Source organism: Thermobia domestica, chromosome 7, assembly GCF_964235325.1.
Source record: "Thermobia domestica chromosome 7, izTheDome1.hap1.1, whole genome shotgun sequence".
NCBI classification, from domain to species: Eukaryota; Metazoa; Arthropoda; class Insecta; order Zygentoma; family Lepismatidae; genus Thermobia; species Thermobia domestica.
In genome coordinates, this window is record NC_137460.1 from 57,574,668 (window position 1) to 57,589,977 (window position 15,310).

General features: G+C 33.2%; 1 protein-coding gene across 2 annotated transcripts in view; it reads left to right on the forward strand.

The window, feature by feature from the left end:
* Hen1 (Hen1 methyltransferase) overlaps nucleotides 1-10,363 on the forward strand; it is a 39,922-nt gene extending 29,559 nt beyond the window's left edge. For both annotated transcript variants that reach the window (XM_081764722.1, XM_081764721.1), the window contains exons 5-6: nucleotides 986-1,429; nucleotides 3,727-10,363. In XM_081764722.1, the coding sequence (XP_081620848.1) occupies nucleotides 986-1,429; nucleotides 3,727-4,027 (745 nt within the window). In that variant the 3' untranslated portion in view covers nucleotides 4,028-10,363. The remainder of the gene's footprint in view (nucleotides 1-985; nucleotides 1,430-3,726) is intronic.
* Nucleotides 10,364-15,310: the final 4,947 nt, after the last annotated feature.

Here is a 15,310-nt window from a genome sequence, read left to right on the forward strand (position 1 = left end):
CTTCAATATAGTAGTTTTTTTTTCGAATATTGATGTTTTAATTTCTAGGGTCTGAATGAAAACGAGTCAAGGCTGAACTTTATCATTTTTCCTGTCTGGGCCCATTTGTAATATTCTTTATTCTACATTATTTTGGAATATTGTTTTTTATTTTATGTGACGCGGGTTATTGGACCAGTTTGCTGTGCAAGGAAAGTTTTTTCGTTTCTTTATTCATAGACTATAACAACTCATGTTTACGATTATCCTTTAAGCCGTGGAGAGGTCCCTCAGCTAACAACCTGACAGACAGCTGCAAACTTGTCTATTGTGCTCTTACTGGTAGTGTACACGTAGTATGGATTATGATCAGGGTTGTAGTGCCAAATTTATCTGTGCCGTAGCGCTTGACGAGAGACAAGAGAATCAAATACCAGTATACAATTTAAGCATAATCTCATAAATGAAATCAAATTAAGAATGTTTATTTTAATATTGTATAGTGAAACAATACATAACAGAAACAGTTATGTAGGATAATTTCTTTCATTCATGGGTGTATGTACTGATTGTTTTTCATGGAAGAAAACCCTTTCTTCTTTCCGATAAGGGAAAGGAGTAAATGACTGTTTTTTGCAGAAGATAGGGAAGTGAAGGAGGGTAGACAATCAGTTTAGTGGATTGGAACAAAATGAAAGTAACAAAACATTTAAAACATTACTTTCAACACTTCTGCTGTAAGTTAAAAGTACGTTTTTATTTATTTATTTTTACTTCCCTGAAGTTAAAAAAAATGGAAGTACTTTTCCTTATTTCATTCCGGATAGTCGCTCCTCCTTAAAAAGCTGCTCCGGAGCGTCACTTCTCATCGCTCCGGCTCCACTACACCCCTGATTATAATAATAAGCAATATGATAACTAACGACAGTAATCACACTTCCGCTCATTTTGTTATATTTTTAATGATGTTACATATTAATCTATATTATTATTTTCGTATCTTTAGGGGAAATAATATTGCGTTGAGATATCCGCAGTATCAGGTTACCTTCCAAGGGATAGCAGAAGGCCCACCGGGAACTGAGTCCTATGGTTGTTGCTCACAAATGGCTGTGTTTACCAAGTCTGAAACAGACGTTGAACATGGCATGACAAAGTGCATTAATTCAACCAGTGATGTGACTAGCTCGAACTTGAACTCGAATTTGTGCTGTGTGAATGCACCAGAAAGTGATACAGGGTGTCCGCATGTTTATAAACTCGTGAGAAGTTACGAATTTCCGTATAAAGAGGACACAAGAACAGAAGAAGAGAAAATATCGGAAGAAGCAGAATATTGGATACGACGTTATGGGACATCAGACTCATATGATGCTGATGAAATTCAGATCCCATTAGAAGTTGTGTATGCACATATTAAAAAGACTTGTGATTCGTTAGAAAAATTAAGGTAAGTACAACCAGAATTGTATTCCTTAAGTTATTCCTCTTCATTCAGTCAGTCACTTAGTTTGTTCCTTTCATTCATTCATTTATTCTTTCTTTCTTCCCTTATTTATTTATTTCAGTTTTATTCTTTCTTTTGATGCTGCTTTCTTTGGTTGTTTTTTTCGTTGTGATTTTATCTCTTATTGGTTCATTCGCCTTTTTCTTTCTTTAATTCTTTTGCTATTTCTTTAATTCTTTCTTCTGTTATTTATTTCTTTGATTCATTCTTTCCTTGATGTTTCTCAGTCTAGTTCTTTCATTAGTTTTTTTTCTTATTAAGCTCATACTACCTATGAACACCGCTTATATCATACCAAGTTGATTGCTTTTATTGAATACATTGCATTAAAGGTATAATATTTTCGTTCTTCTATTGACTTTTATGGGAAAGAGAAATCAATGTAGGAACTGTACAATCATAGATTAGTACGGTAATGTAGGAACTATACTATCATACACGCGGTAATATGCGGATCCAATTACAGTGTCCTACATTTTTTAAAAAATAATCTTTTACTGAACTGAAGTTGGTGTTCTTGCCATGAAAAGTTGTCATCAAGATACATATCTAAGAATTTTACATTGTTAGTAAATATATATGTATACTTTACGTATGATGTCTGTTTGAGAATGAATCATTTGTAGCTGTTGCTTTCCGTATGTGATTATGTAACTATTTGTCACAGTATACTTAGCTATAATTCTAATTCACTCAGTAATCAAGTCATTCTTGTTGGCTATACGTATAGTATTATTGTTTAGTAAAGCGTTTGGACTATTTTTCGTTATTTTTTAAAACTAATCTAATAAACTCCGAGTCGTTACCGATACTATAATTTCTACGTTGATCCTAGTTTTCTTTTCTTTTTCTTTTTCTTTTTTTTTTTTTTTTTTGGTATTAAATAAAAAGGCTTAAATCATTTTTTTAATGACCTACGATTATGCACCGATGCTAAGGGAACAGTGATGGCTGATAATGGTGGAATGACGAAAATAGAAGGAAGAACCCGTGATGCTTGTACATCACAAAACACACTTGACGCAAGCTAGGATCGAACCAAGGATTCCGGGTGTCAGATACGTTTGAATTTCACGCTTGTCAATGCAAATTAGCTGATATCAGTTTCGGAGAAAGAGCAAAAGTTTTAAATACCTAAGAACATCTAATAACATCAAGACTCGCGATCATTTTACTGAGTAATCAAATTTACATATATATTGTCCGACTCAAATATGCGTATTTCAGTATCATATAATGAAATGTCTATATGCTTATAAGTAGTTTCCATCACTCGATGTCATGCCTTCAGCGTTCCGCGAGCACATTGGCATACTGAAAGAGGCTACACGCAACCTCATCATCATTAACTCCTTCAGTGTGGGTGGCGTATATATACGCTTTCATTTTGCTTTGGCTATTTTGTATTGCGTATGGCGAATATACTTGCCCATAGTATGAGTAATGTTATCCCGACAATATTTAGCGAGTTTGCGCTCAGCTGGTTTCAGTTGTTGCTTAATTAAAAGAAGAAGACGAAAAAAGAAAGAAATTAAAATAGAGTTTGGGCTTCGTCAAATATAGTTTTCATTCTTTGTTTTGTTTGAGAGCAGACAGTACAGTAATGGCTTCAAAACGATATTTCAACGATGCTGACATCGAGGAAGAGTTATCAATTAGTGATTTTGATGTAAGGGATTTTGAAACAGATTTAGAATCAACATCCAAAGTTCTCAAAAAAACTACACTTTTTACAGCGGTTTGCATCTGAAAATTACGCACTGAAGGGGTTAATGCGTTGAATATCAATTTTCACTCATCAAAGGTAGTGTTGCGCGCTGTGTCTTTCAGGGTGTCAACGTGCTGCAAGGAGCATATTGGACATCGAAATTTCCAGCACGAAAGCGACTGAACCATCTTTTGGTTGTTGCTTTTGATAACATATCTTGTCCGTAGACAGCACAAACGTTTTCACGGGCCTGTGTAGTACTTGCACCTTTATCGAAATAAAATTGTAAATTATAGCGCAGTTTTGTGAAAAATTCACACGCCTTCACAGTGCACTGATTATAAGAATTCCAGCATTTGTTACACACAGTTGTCAAATGACGTTAAGCCTACCCGCTGCGCCTCATATATCCTGAGATTTGAAACATTAATGTGATTTCATGCGCAAAAGGCTCAATACTTTGTAGGTGAATTATTATTATTATTATTATTATTATTATTATTATTATTATTATTAATATATTTTTATACAGGTCTGTATTGTCTGCAAACTGGGAAGTAAAAGTGGTGTCTGGGAAACCTGTGGTAGTTTACCCATTTTATCGTGAATGTGAAATGGATAGTGATACGACTTCAGAAACAGACCGTTCAAATGAACCATACGAAACTGTAACACACACTTGTGAAAATGAAGACGAGGATTGGGATGTGAACCCACAAAATATTAACGGTGTTGATTGGTTGAGCGAAGAAGAGCGAGTACTTGTTATTACCAATGAAGAAGATGAGTGGACTGCAGATGGCAGTCGTACAAAGATTGAAAAAGAAGAATAAATACGAAAGGTTAGTCATGTTGGACGAAGGAAGGAACGAAATTAACCACAATGGGGCTTGGGAGAGGTTCAGTAATTAGGAACATCGTAAGATCTAAGTTCATTGTAATAGGATGCAAAGTGTGTTTTCATTCTTGTTTCAGAGAACAAAGAAATATGTGAGATTTGTAAAATACACAGACGAACACTTAGTATTAGCAGTTCTCCGTTATTGGCAGTGAATAATTTTGCTGTACAAATATTTATAAGATTTTTATTGTTGAATTATTTGTTTTCAGAAGTCATTTTATATATCATATAATGTTGTTGATACGTATATTGTCGTATTAATTTTATTTAGACTTACGTATAACATACTTTTCCTTCATAAATTCACGTTTGTTCCTCGTTTAAATGAGAATGTTAAATGGAATGTATGGTTCTAAAACACAGTCGGAAGACTTTGTATATTAGTACTGGTATAATTTTGATATTAACCTTACTTTTCTAAAGTCAGGTTTCAGTTTGGTTTTATTTTAGACTATGGGTTTCGAAAAAAGATATTAAACATTTTACTAGTACGAAAAGCGATGTGTAAATATGTAGCAGACCAACATTTTCGTTTACGTTCCAGAAATGTTGGTAACATACCTATAGTTTTTATTTTTTATTATTATTATTTTTTTTTTTTTATAAGGAAGAAAGAAAACATTCCTAGTCAAATGATATGCATTTAAACCTGTGATAATATTTTTGTGTTCCTATAAATCTGTAGTACCACGAAACGCGGGTTAAGTCCAAATTTACTGAAAGTAAGTTATATAGGAGCTGTTTCAGGAAGTATTTTCTTACGAAAAAGAAAAATGCAGTGCTAAGTAACTGAAATAGGATATATTAATTAATTCAACGTAAAGAACATATATCAAATATTACATAGTGTTCCTGCGATAATCAATATTTTTCCTTAAATGTTCATCGATATTTCAGGCAAAATTATCGCTTGCTTTTATTCGAGATAGTTTATAAGGTTAAATTGCGTTAGATTTTGGCTAGTCACATACTATACATACTATGACTAGCTACTATACATTGTATGATACAATTTTCTACTAGTAGAGTGTGGGCAAAAAAAAAAGCAATTTTTTAACATCATAAATTTGGTAAAGTTAACGTGTAAACAAAGGGTATTAATTTATATTGGCTTAAGAAGCTTTAACAGGAACTACAGTAGAAATGTTAAATATAAGGCACTTTCTGTAGAGTGTTTCCGTTATTTCTATAGAGATTCTTATTGATTCATTACCACTGAAATACTGTACCTTAGTATGTAGTTATTCAAATATCAAACATAATTTAAGTTTAGAAACCATCTTGAAGAAAGACAGTTGACAATTTTGCCTGAAATATCGGTAAGCACTATATATATATATATATATATATATATATATATATATATATATATATATATATATATATATTGTCACAAAAAATAGCACCACTTTGAAAAAAAAAAAAAACTATTGTTAATTCCAGCCCTTTTTAATAGTTCTCTAATGTTTATGTTGTGCTACTGTAGTACATATATGAACATTACATTAAAACATCAAGGGACCTTATAACCCAGATTTTAAATTTAATGCAATTTTTTATTATCACGCTCTTTGTGCAAAGTTATCGCTAAACGGTAGGTAAATTATTGAAAGTAAATGAAGAAAGAAAATTGATTACACCACAATCTTTATGACACTTCAGTCTTTTGTTACACCGCCATGGGCAGCTCTTAATGCTGCAAACCAACGGTATATGATGTTCACAAATGTTTTACTTAATGTAATATCCAGTTCGAGATGCCAGGTTCGAACCAGTTCCTCAGTGATTTGTCTCATAGACTGATATATCTTCCCATGTCCTTTTTGTGACATATGCCACAGATTCTATATAAGATTCATATCCGGAGAATTTGGTAACCACTGTAATCTTTGAAAATTCATACTTTGAAACCAGTTCGCTACACTCCGTGCTCTGTGACACGTCGTATTGTCGTCTTGGAAAATAAATAAATTGAAATTAGGACCTGAGAAACAGTCAACAGATGGTCGTAGTAACTTCCGGTTCAGAATGTCAATGTAATATGCCTCATTAACTTGTTTATTCCAGATTTTAAATCATCCCATCTCATTTGAAGTAAAGCATCCGCACAACATGACACTTCCATCAAATTTCATTCTTTGGGAAACGTACTTTGGCTTCACATTTTCTTCTTTTCTTATCCAAAATTTCATTCCAGTGTCATTTCCAACAATCATGAACTTCTCACCCAAGAAAATTACGTACCACCACTGTTCATCACTCCATACACCGTGCCTACTCACGAACTCTCTTCTAGCGTTTACATGTTTATCAATTAAAAGTGGATTCCTTCTTAGAGTTTCCTTATGTAACACTTTTTCATTAAATCGTTTGACACCAGTCATCCAGCTTATGTTATGACCTGGATTAGAATAAATAACTGCTGCATGTCATGCCCCTGGAAGCTCTGCCTGATATAGCCAAGCAAAAAACCGCTCGATCCAATCTTGCAGCTGTTTTCATTTTCTGCTACACCGTTCTCATTCAGAAGACATACCATGTTCTCCTTGCTTCTGTATTATTCTACCAAAGATAGTATGGTGTGTATCTAGAATTTTGGCGATTTGTCTATTTAAGTAGCCCTCACTTCGCAGTGTCAGAATTCGTCTTTGTTTACAAAGGCTTGTGTCACAAACTTTTCTCATATATCGAGTTTCTAGGGAATAATGAGATTCTTCAACGTTTTTATAATATACGTGAAGCGTTTAGAACGTAAACAAAATAATCATTCAATAATACATAATTTTCATTAAAATTTTCACTTTACACCACTCCAGAAAAGCAAACAAAACAAGCATTTTAAGTCTTAACTACATTCATATTGAGTACAGAGACACCAAACGGAGAGCATCTGAACTACTGTAACGCAAAATACTGCTCTGATCTTCCCCAAACTTAAAGGTTGTTGGAAACACCAAGTAGATACCAGTATGTCACGGAATGGCTTATTTAAATAGTAAATATAAAGAAACCCTTGCGGTTGCTCTGAGTGGTGCTATTTTTTGTGACGCACTATATATATATATATATATATATATATATATATATATATATATATATATATATATATATATATATATATATATATATATATATATATATGCGGATCCAGGATATGATCAAGGGAGGGGCTAAACGTTATTTTGCCGTTTTATCCAGTATAAAGCAGAATTGAAGCCCATTTTATCCAGTGTATACCTGAGCGTCAAGTGGAGGGCTACAGCCCCTATAGCCCCCTTGGATCCGCCACTGTATATGTATATATATATATATTGATCATCACAGAACACACCAGGTTAGTATTGTGTTATGTATGAAGAAGGGTAGTTCAAAATTGTGATTGCATACAAATCTGACATAGTACTGTGAAGTTATCCTTTTCTTCTTTCGTTAGAAAGTAAACCGTTTAAAGAACAATCTTTTATATATATATATATATATATATATATATATATATATATATATATATATATATATATATATATATATATATATATATATATATGTACACACACACACCTTACTCTTCTGCCATGTAGTTAAGTTTAATCAAACATGTTAAACATAGAATTTTTGCTGCAAAACGATAAATAAAAAAGGGGGAGGGTTATTGTAATAGAGTGTATGGGAATCATATAACGGATTACTTACTCGTTAATGTTCCTCAGTCAAATTTTTCTTCCTGTATTTCGAATGTTACACTCGTATACTATTCCTCATAACACACAATGGCTCAAGCCCTTTTTCACCTTATGATATTCACTTAATTTTTGTATCAACAATGGTAATTTAAGAAATATTAGGAATTATTTTTTGTCAATACTGGTATCATTTCTTGTTTCTAGTGCAGTGTAAGTTACGCCTATTATTTTACTGTATAAAATTACGTGAACATCATATTGTGAAGTGGGCTTAATTAGTTGTTGAGTAATCCGTTATGTTACAATGTGTTTCATACGCTCGATAAGTAAATTATAATGTATGGCAATTTCTTACATATGAAATTTTAAAAAAATCGGAAATCATTTACAGTGGTGATTACAATTTGCTGCTATAATAAACTGCTTAAACTTAACGGCATGATACACAAGAGCAAAATGAGTACTTTCGAGATCATTTTCTATATTTCAGTAATTTTCTGATGTATAGACTCAATCCGCTTTTTCTTGGCACCACAGGTATAATCATCTTCGATCTATATAATCTATATAGCTACATAGAAAATATCCGAGCAAGTTTATTTATTTATTTATTTTTTGTTTTAATGCGATTATTCATTCATTTTAACGAAGTCAGACGTTTATAGCTACATAGAAAATATCCGAGAAAGTTTATTTATTTATTTTTTTGTTTTAATGCGATTATTTATTCACTTTAACGAAGTCAGACGTTTTAACAATTATTATTCACTCAAGTACGTAGTAATATATTCAGAATGATTATCTGATATACCTTAAGATCTACGTTGCGTTACTTGAATTAGTGCGTTCCTGTAGAATGATTTATTTCATTTTTTGTCGAAGAGCTTGAAAAACATTTTGGAGCACATTTCAATCCCATCTTCATCGCCGCTAGGAATGTCAAAAACTTTTTTGACCGTTTACAAAAGATAGTACACAAAACTTCAAATATCAATAAATAAGAAGACAACTTAACATGACAGAAAGCACGTATATAAGCATGATTAAAAGGAACATTAAATCTAGGATTAATTAACACATCAGATATTTCATCCATTTACAAACCAATTTCAGGTCCTTTCGAACTCAGGTTCTTACTTCGCACCATAAGTTTTGAGTAAATAAAAACACAAATAGGAAAGAAATATATTAATGATAGAAGGAAACAACCGATTTTTTACACACCAGATGCTCTATAGGTGCGAATTCTATAACACACAAACAGTGAAAAAGTGACTGACTGGGCCGGGACTTCGAGAACATTCGGCATACCGTGCCGATGCATTAACCACTACGCCACCCAGTCCGGTTTCCAGAACAGTCACTCACTCTCTCACTCGAGGTCGATGAGATCGATGCTCTCTTCTCGGACCACGTGGTTTGTACCATAAACTTCTGCTGTGGTTGGACAAGGATTGACTGAGAAAGTGGTCAAATTGTGTCATTTAACCTAATGAACTTAAATTTTATGCATTTCCTTAATCAAATATCCCAGAAGGAGAGTCATTTGATTTCTTGATTGCAAATATTACAATAGTTATGACTTTCATGAATTGTGTAGTTCATACGTAATTCATATTTTCGATTGAGCTTTCATACTTCTTCAGAAAGAGATGAAAATGTTAAATTAAAACATTATAGTAAAAAAAAAAGACGATAAAAATGAACGATCTCTTAATGTTGAATATTGCCTCTCACCAGAAAAAATTGGATCAATCATTATTGAGATGTTCATTGATAAATCTCGAACCTAAAGCAAGAACTTACTAAAATTGTTTTGTCTGATGATAATGTCATAACTATAGTACATCATTCCACTTATCACTATAAATTTTCGTCCAAATTTATTTATTTGTGAGAGGTACTCGTAATTCTTTAAATGCCTGAATTCTTCCGAAAATTTCATTTAGTCATTTTATTTAATAATTTTCCCACAGGGAATTGAAAGTTGAAAGGTAGCTGGAATAATATATATATATAGGAACATACAAGTAAATCACATTATTTGGAACAAGTCAATACAAATTACATGCGCATACATAAAAAAAAAAAAAAATGTTGCTGAGAACTTGTCCGGAACGACATTCATTGAGTACAAAACAAGAAAGTGCCTTGTCCTTTTTTGACAAAATTTCATTCACTAGGCAGTAAAAATTTTGTAAAACGCATTGGAACCTGTTAGTGCAATTCACCTGTTCTGTGCTTACATCTACAGGCAGCAGCATTTTATATAAAGATGGAAGACACTGGAAAAGATATTGAAGAAATGTTTGCTGCCTGTTGATGTGACTATAGGATATTTCAGGAAAAAGATGGTAGGTAGATTGCTTTTGACCTTAATTAGTTAAAAAGAAAAACCAGAATAAACTATGTTAAATATAGAAACGATATTTCTTTCAGTAAACTGTTTCTTAATGCAGTTTTTGTTAAAATTGTTATATCTGATTGTATTACTAAGAAAGTATATGTATATAGTCATATTGCAGGTAATACAATTTGTTATTATTATGTAATATTTATATCAATAAAAGAAAGTACTTTCTTTTGTACATTGATTTCTGGTGAATTACAGTAGCCATTTCTTTAGATTATGAAAGATTATTAAGCGAAATGTGACATTACATAGCATTAGTTATGTTAATAAAATTTTAGTACCTTTGCGTGGAGTTTGGAACATGAATATTTCTAAACTGATAAAATCATTGACATGTTCGTGCTCAGATTTGTTAATCAACATACTAATATTAAAATTCTGATAAGGTCCGTGAACAGTTGTTGTAATTTTCCCTTTTATAATTCTGTTCATAACTTCCGTTTCTGCTTGGAGGTAGATGGTGCTCCGTAACAAGGAGCAACAAACAAGGAAGACACCAATGTGTCTTGTTTCGCACAATAGAAATCACATTTACAGTTGTTTTATCGTTTGATGAAGGTACGTAAAGGTAGTCACATGTAATTGCATTATTAATAATATGTTGTTATTGAAATATTTATATTACAAGGATCATTTGCAAAGTTCTCGGAATACCTTACCGCATGAAAATTGTGTTCACTTTTCAGCATAATTTTCTTTAACACTAATACACTTAATCCAATGATGCTCTAAAGCCTTCATGCTATCGGGGAAACTAAAGTCCTCTGGGCATGATGCATAAGCTCTTTGAAAAAAAAAAAAAAAAAAAAAAAAAAAACTGAAGTCCACCTAAGCATTTTTTTCGGGCAGACGTGGAAGTCTGATAGAACCAAAACGATGGTCATTGCAACAACACCCGTAAGGGGACAAATATTGTCATGCTGTGAGGTGACTTGATAAACCCTGCTTTGTAGTGAAGTTGTGAACTAGTCAACGAGGCAACAGAGGTTACTCGATTTGAAAAATTCGACGGAAACTCATAATCACTGGGTTGAAAAATTCGACAATTTTGTATGTTTATAATGCTTTTACATTAATTTTAGCTATTTTAATAAAAAGGCCTTGTGTCCATCTTAAACATAAATTAAACATAACTTTCTTACAAGGCTGTCTATATTCCTTATTATAAATTCACGAGAAATGTTATACTTCCGAAACTGTAACATTTCTCGTTAATTTATAATAAGGAATATAGACAGCCTTGTAAGAAAGTTATGTTTAATTTTAGCTGTATTGCAGAAATTAAGCATAGAAAACAACCTCAAATAACGGACTATGGGGGAAGTAGCTGTTGTCTTAGTTTTAAAGCACTCATTTGTGATGCGAGGTGTGTCTAGTTCGATCTCAGGACAAGTGAGTCTGTGGTGGACAGCATCGTGCCGGTGTATTTTCTCAGAGCTCTTCCGCTTTGTTCCACATTCTCATCCCACCCAGTCTTTCTGAATAATTCATTAATTATCATTAATCCGTAGGACGTTAAAGATCTCATATTTTCAAGTAAGCTTATCTTGGTAAGTATAAGTTCAGTAAGTATATACATTTGGAGAAGCTAAGTTTTATTGAAATTCAGGACGAAAAATACGAGGCGACAATAAAAACAATAATACATAGCATGAACATAGGTATAGTATATAAAAATGTTCGCCAATAGAGACCAAAGTGTTTTACCTTCATTTCATGCAAAGTTGGCATTTTTGTCTTACTCTAACCTATTGGGATTTGCTAAGTTGTCATGTTTTTAAAATTATTATACGGAGGTTACTTAATATTCTCATTACAGCATGTGATTTACGTTTCTGAAATATAGTCCGAACGTAAAGTGAACATGCTGATATAAACCGAATATCCAAAATCAAATCGTGGTTCCAGACAGAAAACTCATGATCCCCAAAATCATGTCCACAGGAAGTTTGCGATCCCCACAAAGCAATTGTGAGAGACTAAATTGTGTTTAAGTAAGAAAGGTAGAACAGGACTTCTTTTCATAGGTTTTCAGTTCAATACTCTGAAATAATTTTGCGTATAAAGCAGGGTTGGAAAAAATACAGTTTTTACAAAAAGAACAAAACACGTGTTTAAAACATGAAAAAGGAGTTCAAAATGTTTTAAACATGTTTTAAAAGACACGAAAAAATACATGTTTTAAACATTTTGAACAGTTTAAAACATAACATTAAACATATTTCAAAATCGTGTAGTAATGTATTTAACAAGACGTTTTTGCTCTTGCAACCAATCTTTTCATTTATTTTATCCTGGTTAAGACTACACTGTGTTGAGTACAGAATATTTCAGATTAGATCAGTAATTCTCAACTTATTTCATATCATGACCCCCTTTTGTTACACCCACTTGTCAGTGACTCTAATAAGTACTTTCTTGCTTGTAATAAGCTTTTCAGGTAGATTTTAAAATTTACCCACTATGGAGAGTTCACACAATCTATCAATATACATGGCAAAACAAAAGTCCTTACCATCCTTGTGTGTTGAGGGAGAATGATGAAACTTGGAAGTGGTATGACATATCAGATGGTGTTATCGAGCATCATGGCGGGTATCTTTGCTTGGTATTCGAAATTTCAAATGCAAAGGGAGTCATGTTACATGTTTTAAGGCTAGAATTGTACCAGAAATACGGTTGTGCGGTTATTTTAGTCCTAAAGCAAGTCATTTCGTAGTTACCGCTTCTGAAAGTTATGCCTTTAGGGCTAAGCTCGCGTTTCGTAGAGACGGGTGAGATTTTTGTTGTAAAATTTGATTACTATTTCAGAACACTGATGCTAATAAAAAAATTTTAAAATAATAAATTCTCGGAAAGTAATGTTTGAAGCACACTTCATATTGTGCTAACTTCAGAACATTCTCTGGAAGCCTACGTAATTGGTTGTTTTTTGAGTCAATAATTTATTGAAAACAAGTAATATTTGAGGCGTTCAGAGCACAATTGATCCAAATTGATTTTCAATAAAGTTCAATTTTGCTCAGCAAATGAATTCTATTTCAAAACGTAATATCTTCGCAGTCAAGAGTCTAAAACAAATCTAACTAAAATCATGCGAACAGGCGTGGGATAATTTCATATGACAGCCGCTAGACAGGCGTCAGTGGGACAGAAGGGCAACCGCCCCCATCCTCACCCTGAATTTCAGATATTGGGATCAGTAAGGTAGTTTTTGAAATCTTTTGATAAGCAAAGTCCAACAGAAATAGTTTGAGGTCCTTACACCGAATAAATACAGAGAACATACGGATGATTACAACTGGAAAGTTGGTTAGGCCCAATTTCCAGAATTTTAAGCAGGTCTGAAACTCGAAAGTAGAGCCACATTTGGAATCCTTGGGCCAAAAAATATACAAGAGAGCAATATAGGCCTATAGCTCTTTACGGCCAATGGAAGTGGATTATAACTGATCAAAATCCATATTTATTCGGTGTAAGGACTTAAAATTTTTAATATTTGATTTTGCTTAGCAAAAGGTTTCTAAATCTGCATTACTGCCCCCAAAATCTGAAATTTAGGGTAGGGGCGGATGACCTATAAACAAACGCCTTTCTGTAGCGGCAATCATATAAAATTCTAGATTACATCTTGTCATAGTTTTTCTTTTTAACGTAATTATGCTTCATTGACTATGGCATTCGGAGCTTGACTTGCTAATCATTCCCACGTTGCAGCATACACAATATAACGTTAATATCTTAAATTTGAGCAAGGAGGGAGGAAATTAGCTCTCTTCCATCACCATTAACGCACTTGTCTAGCGGTTGTCCTATGAAACTCTAGTCCACACACTTTCACGTGCTTTTGTTTCATTTATTTTGTATCCTTGGCTACAAAGATACGCCGCCTTATGCAGAGTCGTTTTGATGTATGTTTAGCGTCATACTAAAGGTATGACTATTGCAGGAAACATGTTAGTAGAACACTAGTACGACACTAATCACTCGTCAGAACAACTCTGCATAAGGCCCACGACGTTTGCTGAAGAAAAGTGAACCTTTCTGCAAATGGATTTGGATCTCTTGTGCTCTGAATGCTCCATATCTAAAAATATTTTATAAAATCTGAGTTAGAGTCAAATTTATCCTGCAACCCAAGTTTGTTTGAATCGCATAAAATTAGTTTGTTTAGTTTGATTGATTACAGTCTTGTATTAGTAGCAAGGCTATATGAGACAGGGCTTTGGTTTAAAGTGGGATCCGAACCACTAATTTTGAGATTTTACGACGGATCGCAGTCAAAATCTTTGCAGCAAATTCCGACGTCTCGTGCCTCTACCCTCAAAATTTAATGTTAAAAGACGAAAACTGCGCCCTGTAGCGTGGTGCATACATACAGACAGACGAACAAATTGAGATCTAATTGTCTCCGACACTGACGTTCGGCACTGATGTTACAATAAGTATCATGCTTTAATAGTTAGTTACGCGGGCGACTGCCATACCTTGCGCTTTCACGCCTGGTACCTTCATACAAGCTATGCCAAGGTGTAAAGTTTTTAAGAAAATTTAGAACTCAGGAGGGGAAGAGAGACGAAATAAAATTTTCATAATATAATGAAAAAGATATTGTTGATACAAAATTAATTCTTACCTAAAGTTTCCAGTTGTTTATCAGCCACATCACTGACGTTAGAATAATCAGAAACAATTTTCTGATCAACACTTTTCCATTTGTTTGGGTTTCCAGTTTTTTCACAGCATTGCATTTTTCATAATGGTTCTATATTTTTTAAACTAAGCCAACATTCTTTCTTACACGTTTTGCAACGAGCTCGTATCGCCGTTTTCTTATGTGATGGAACTTAAGTTTAATAAATTTGCTCCAAATGATGTCCTTTTTTTCTTCCCGTAAAATTCACGTTAAACGATTCCAAGTTGTACGGAGACTGAGAACCAACACGTACTGTATCAACGAATGTCTGCATTATTTTAATTTCAGAAGCGCAATTTAGCAAATAACCTTTTGTTTGTTTTCTGAATACAACACAAAAATTTGTTTCCATTATAATTTTATTTTATTTATTTCTTAATATAAGTTCTACAAGTAGTCCAACCTTCGGGGAATAAATTGAAGATA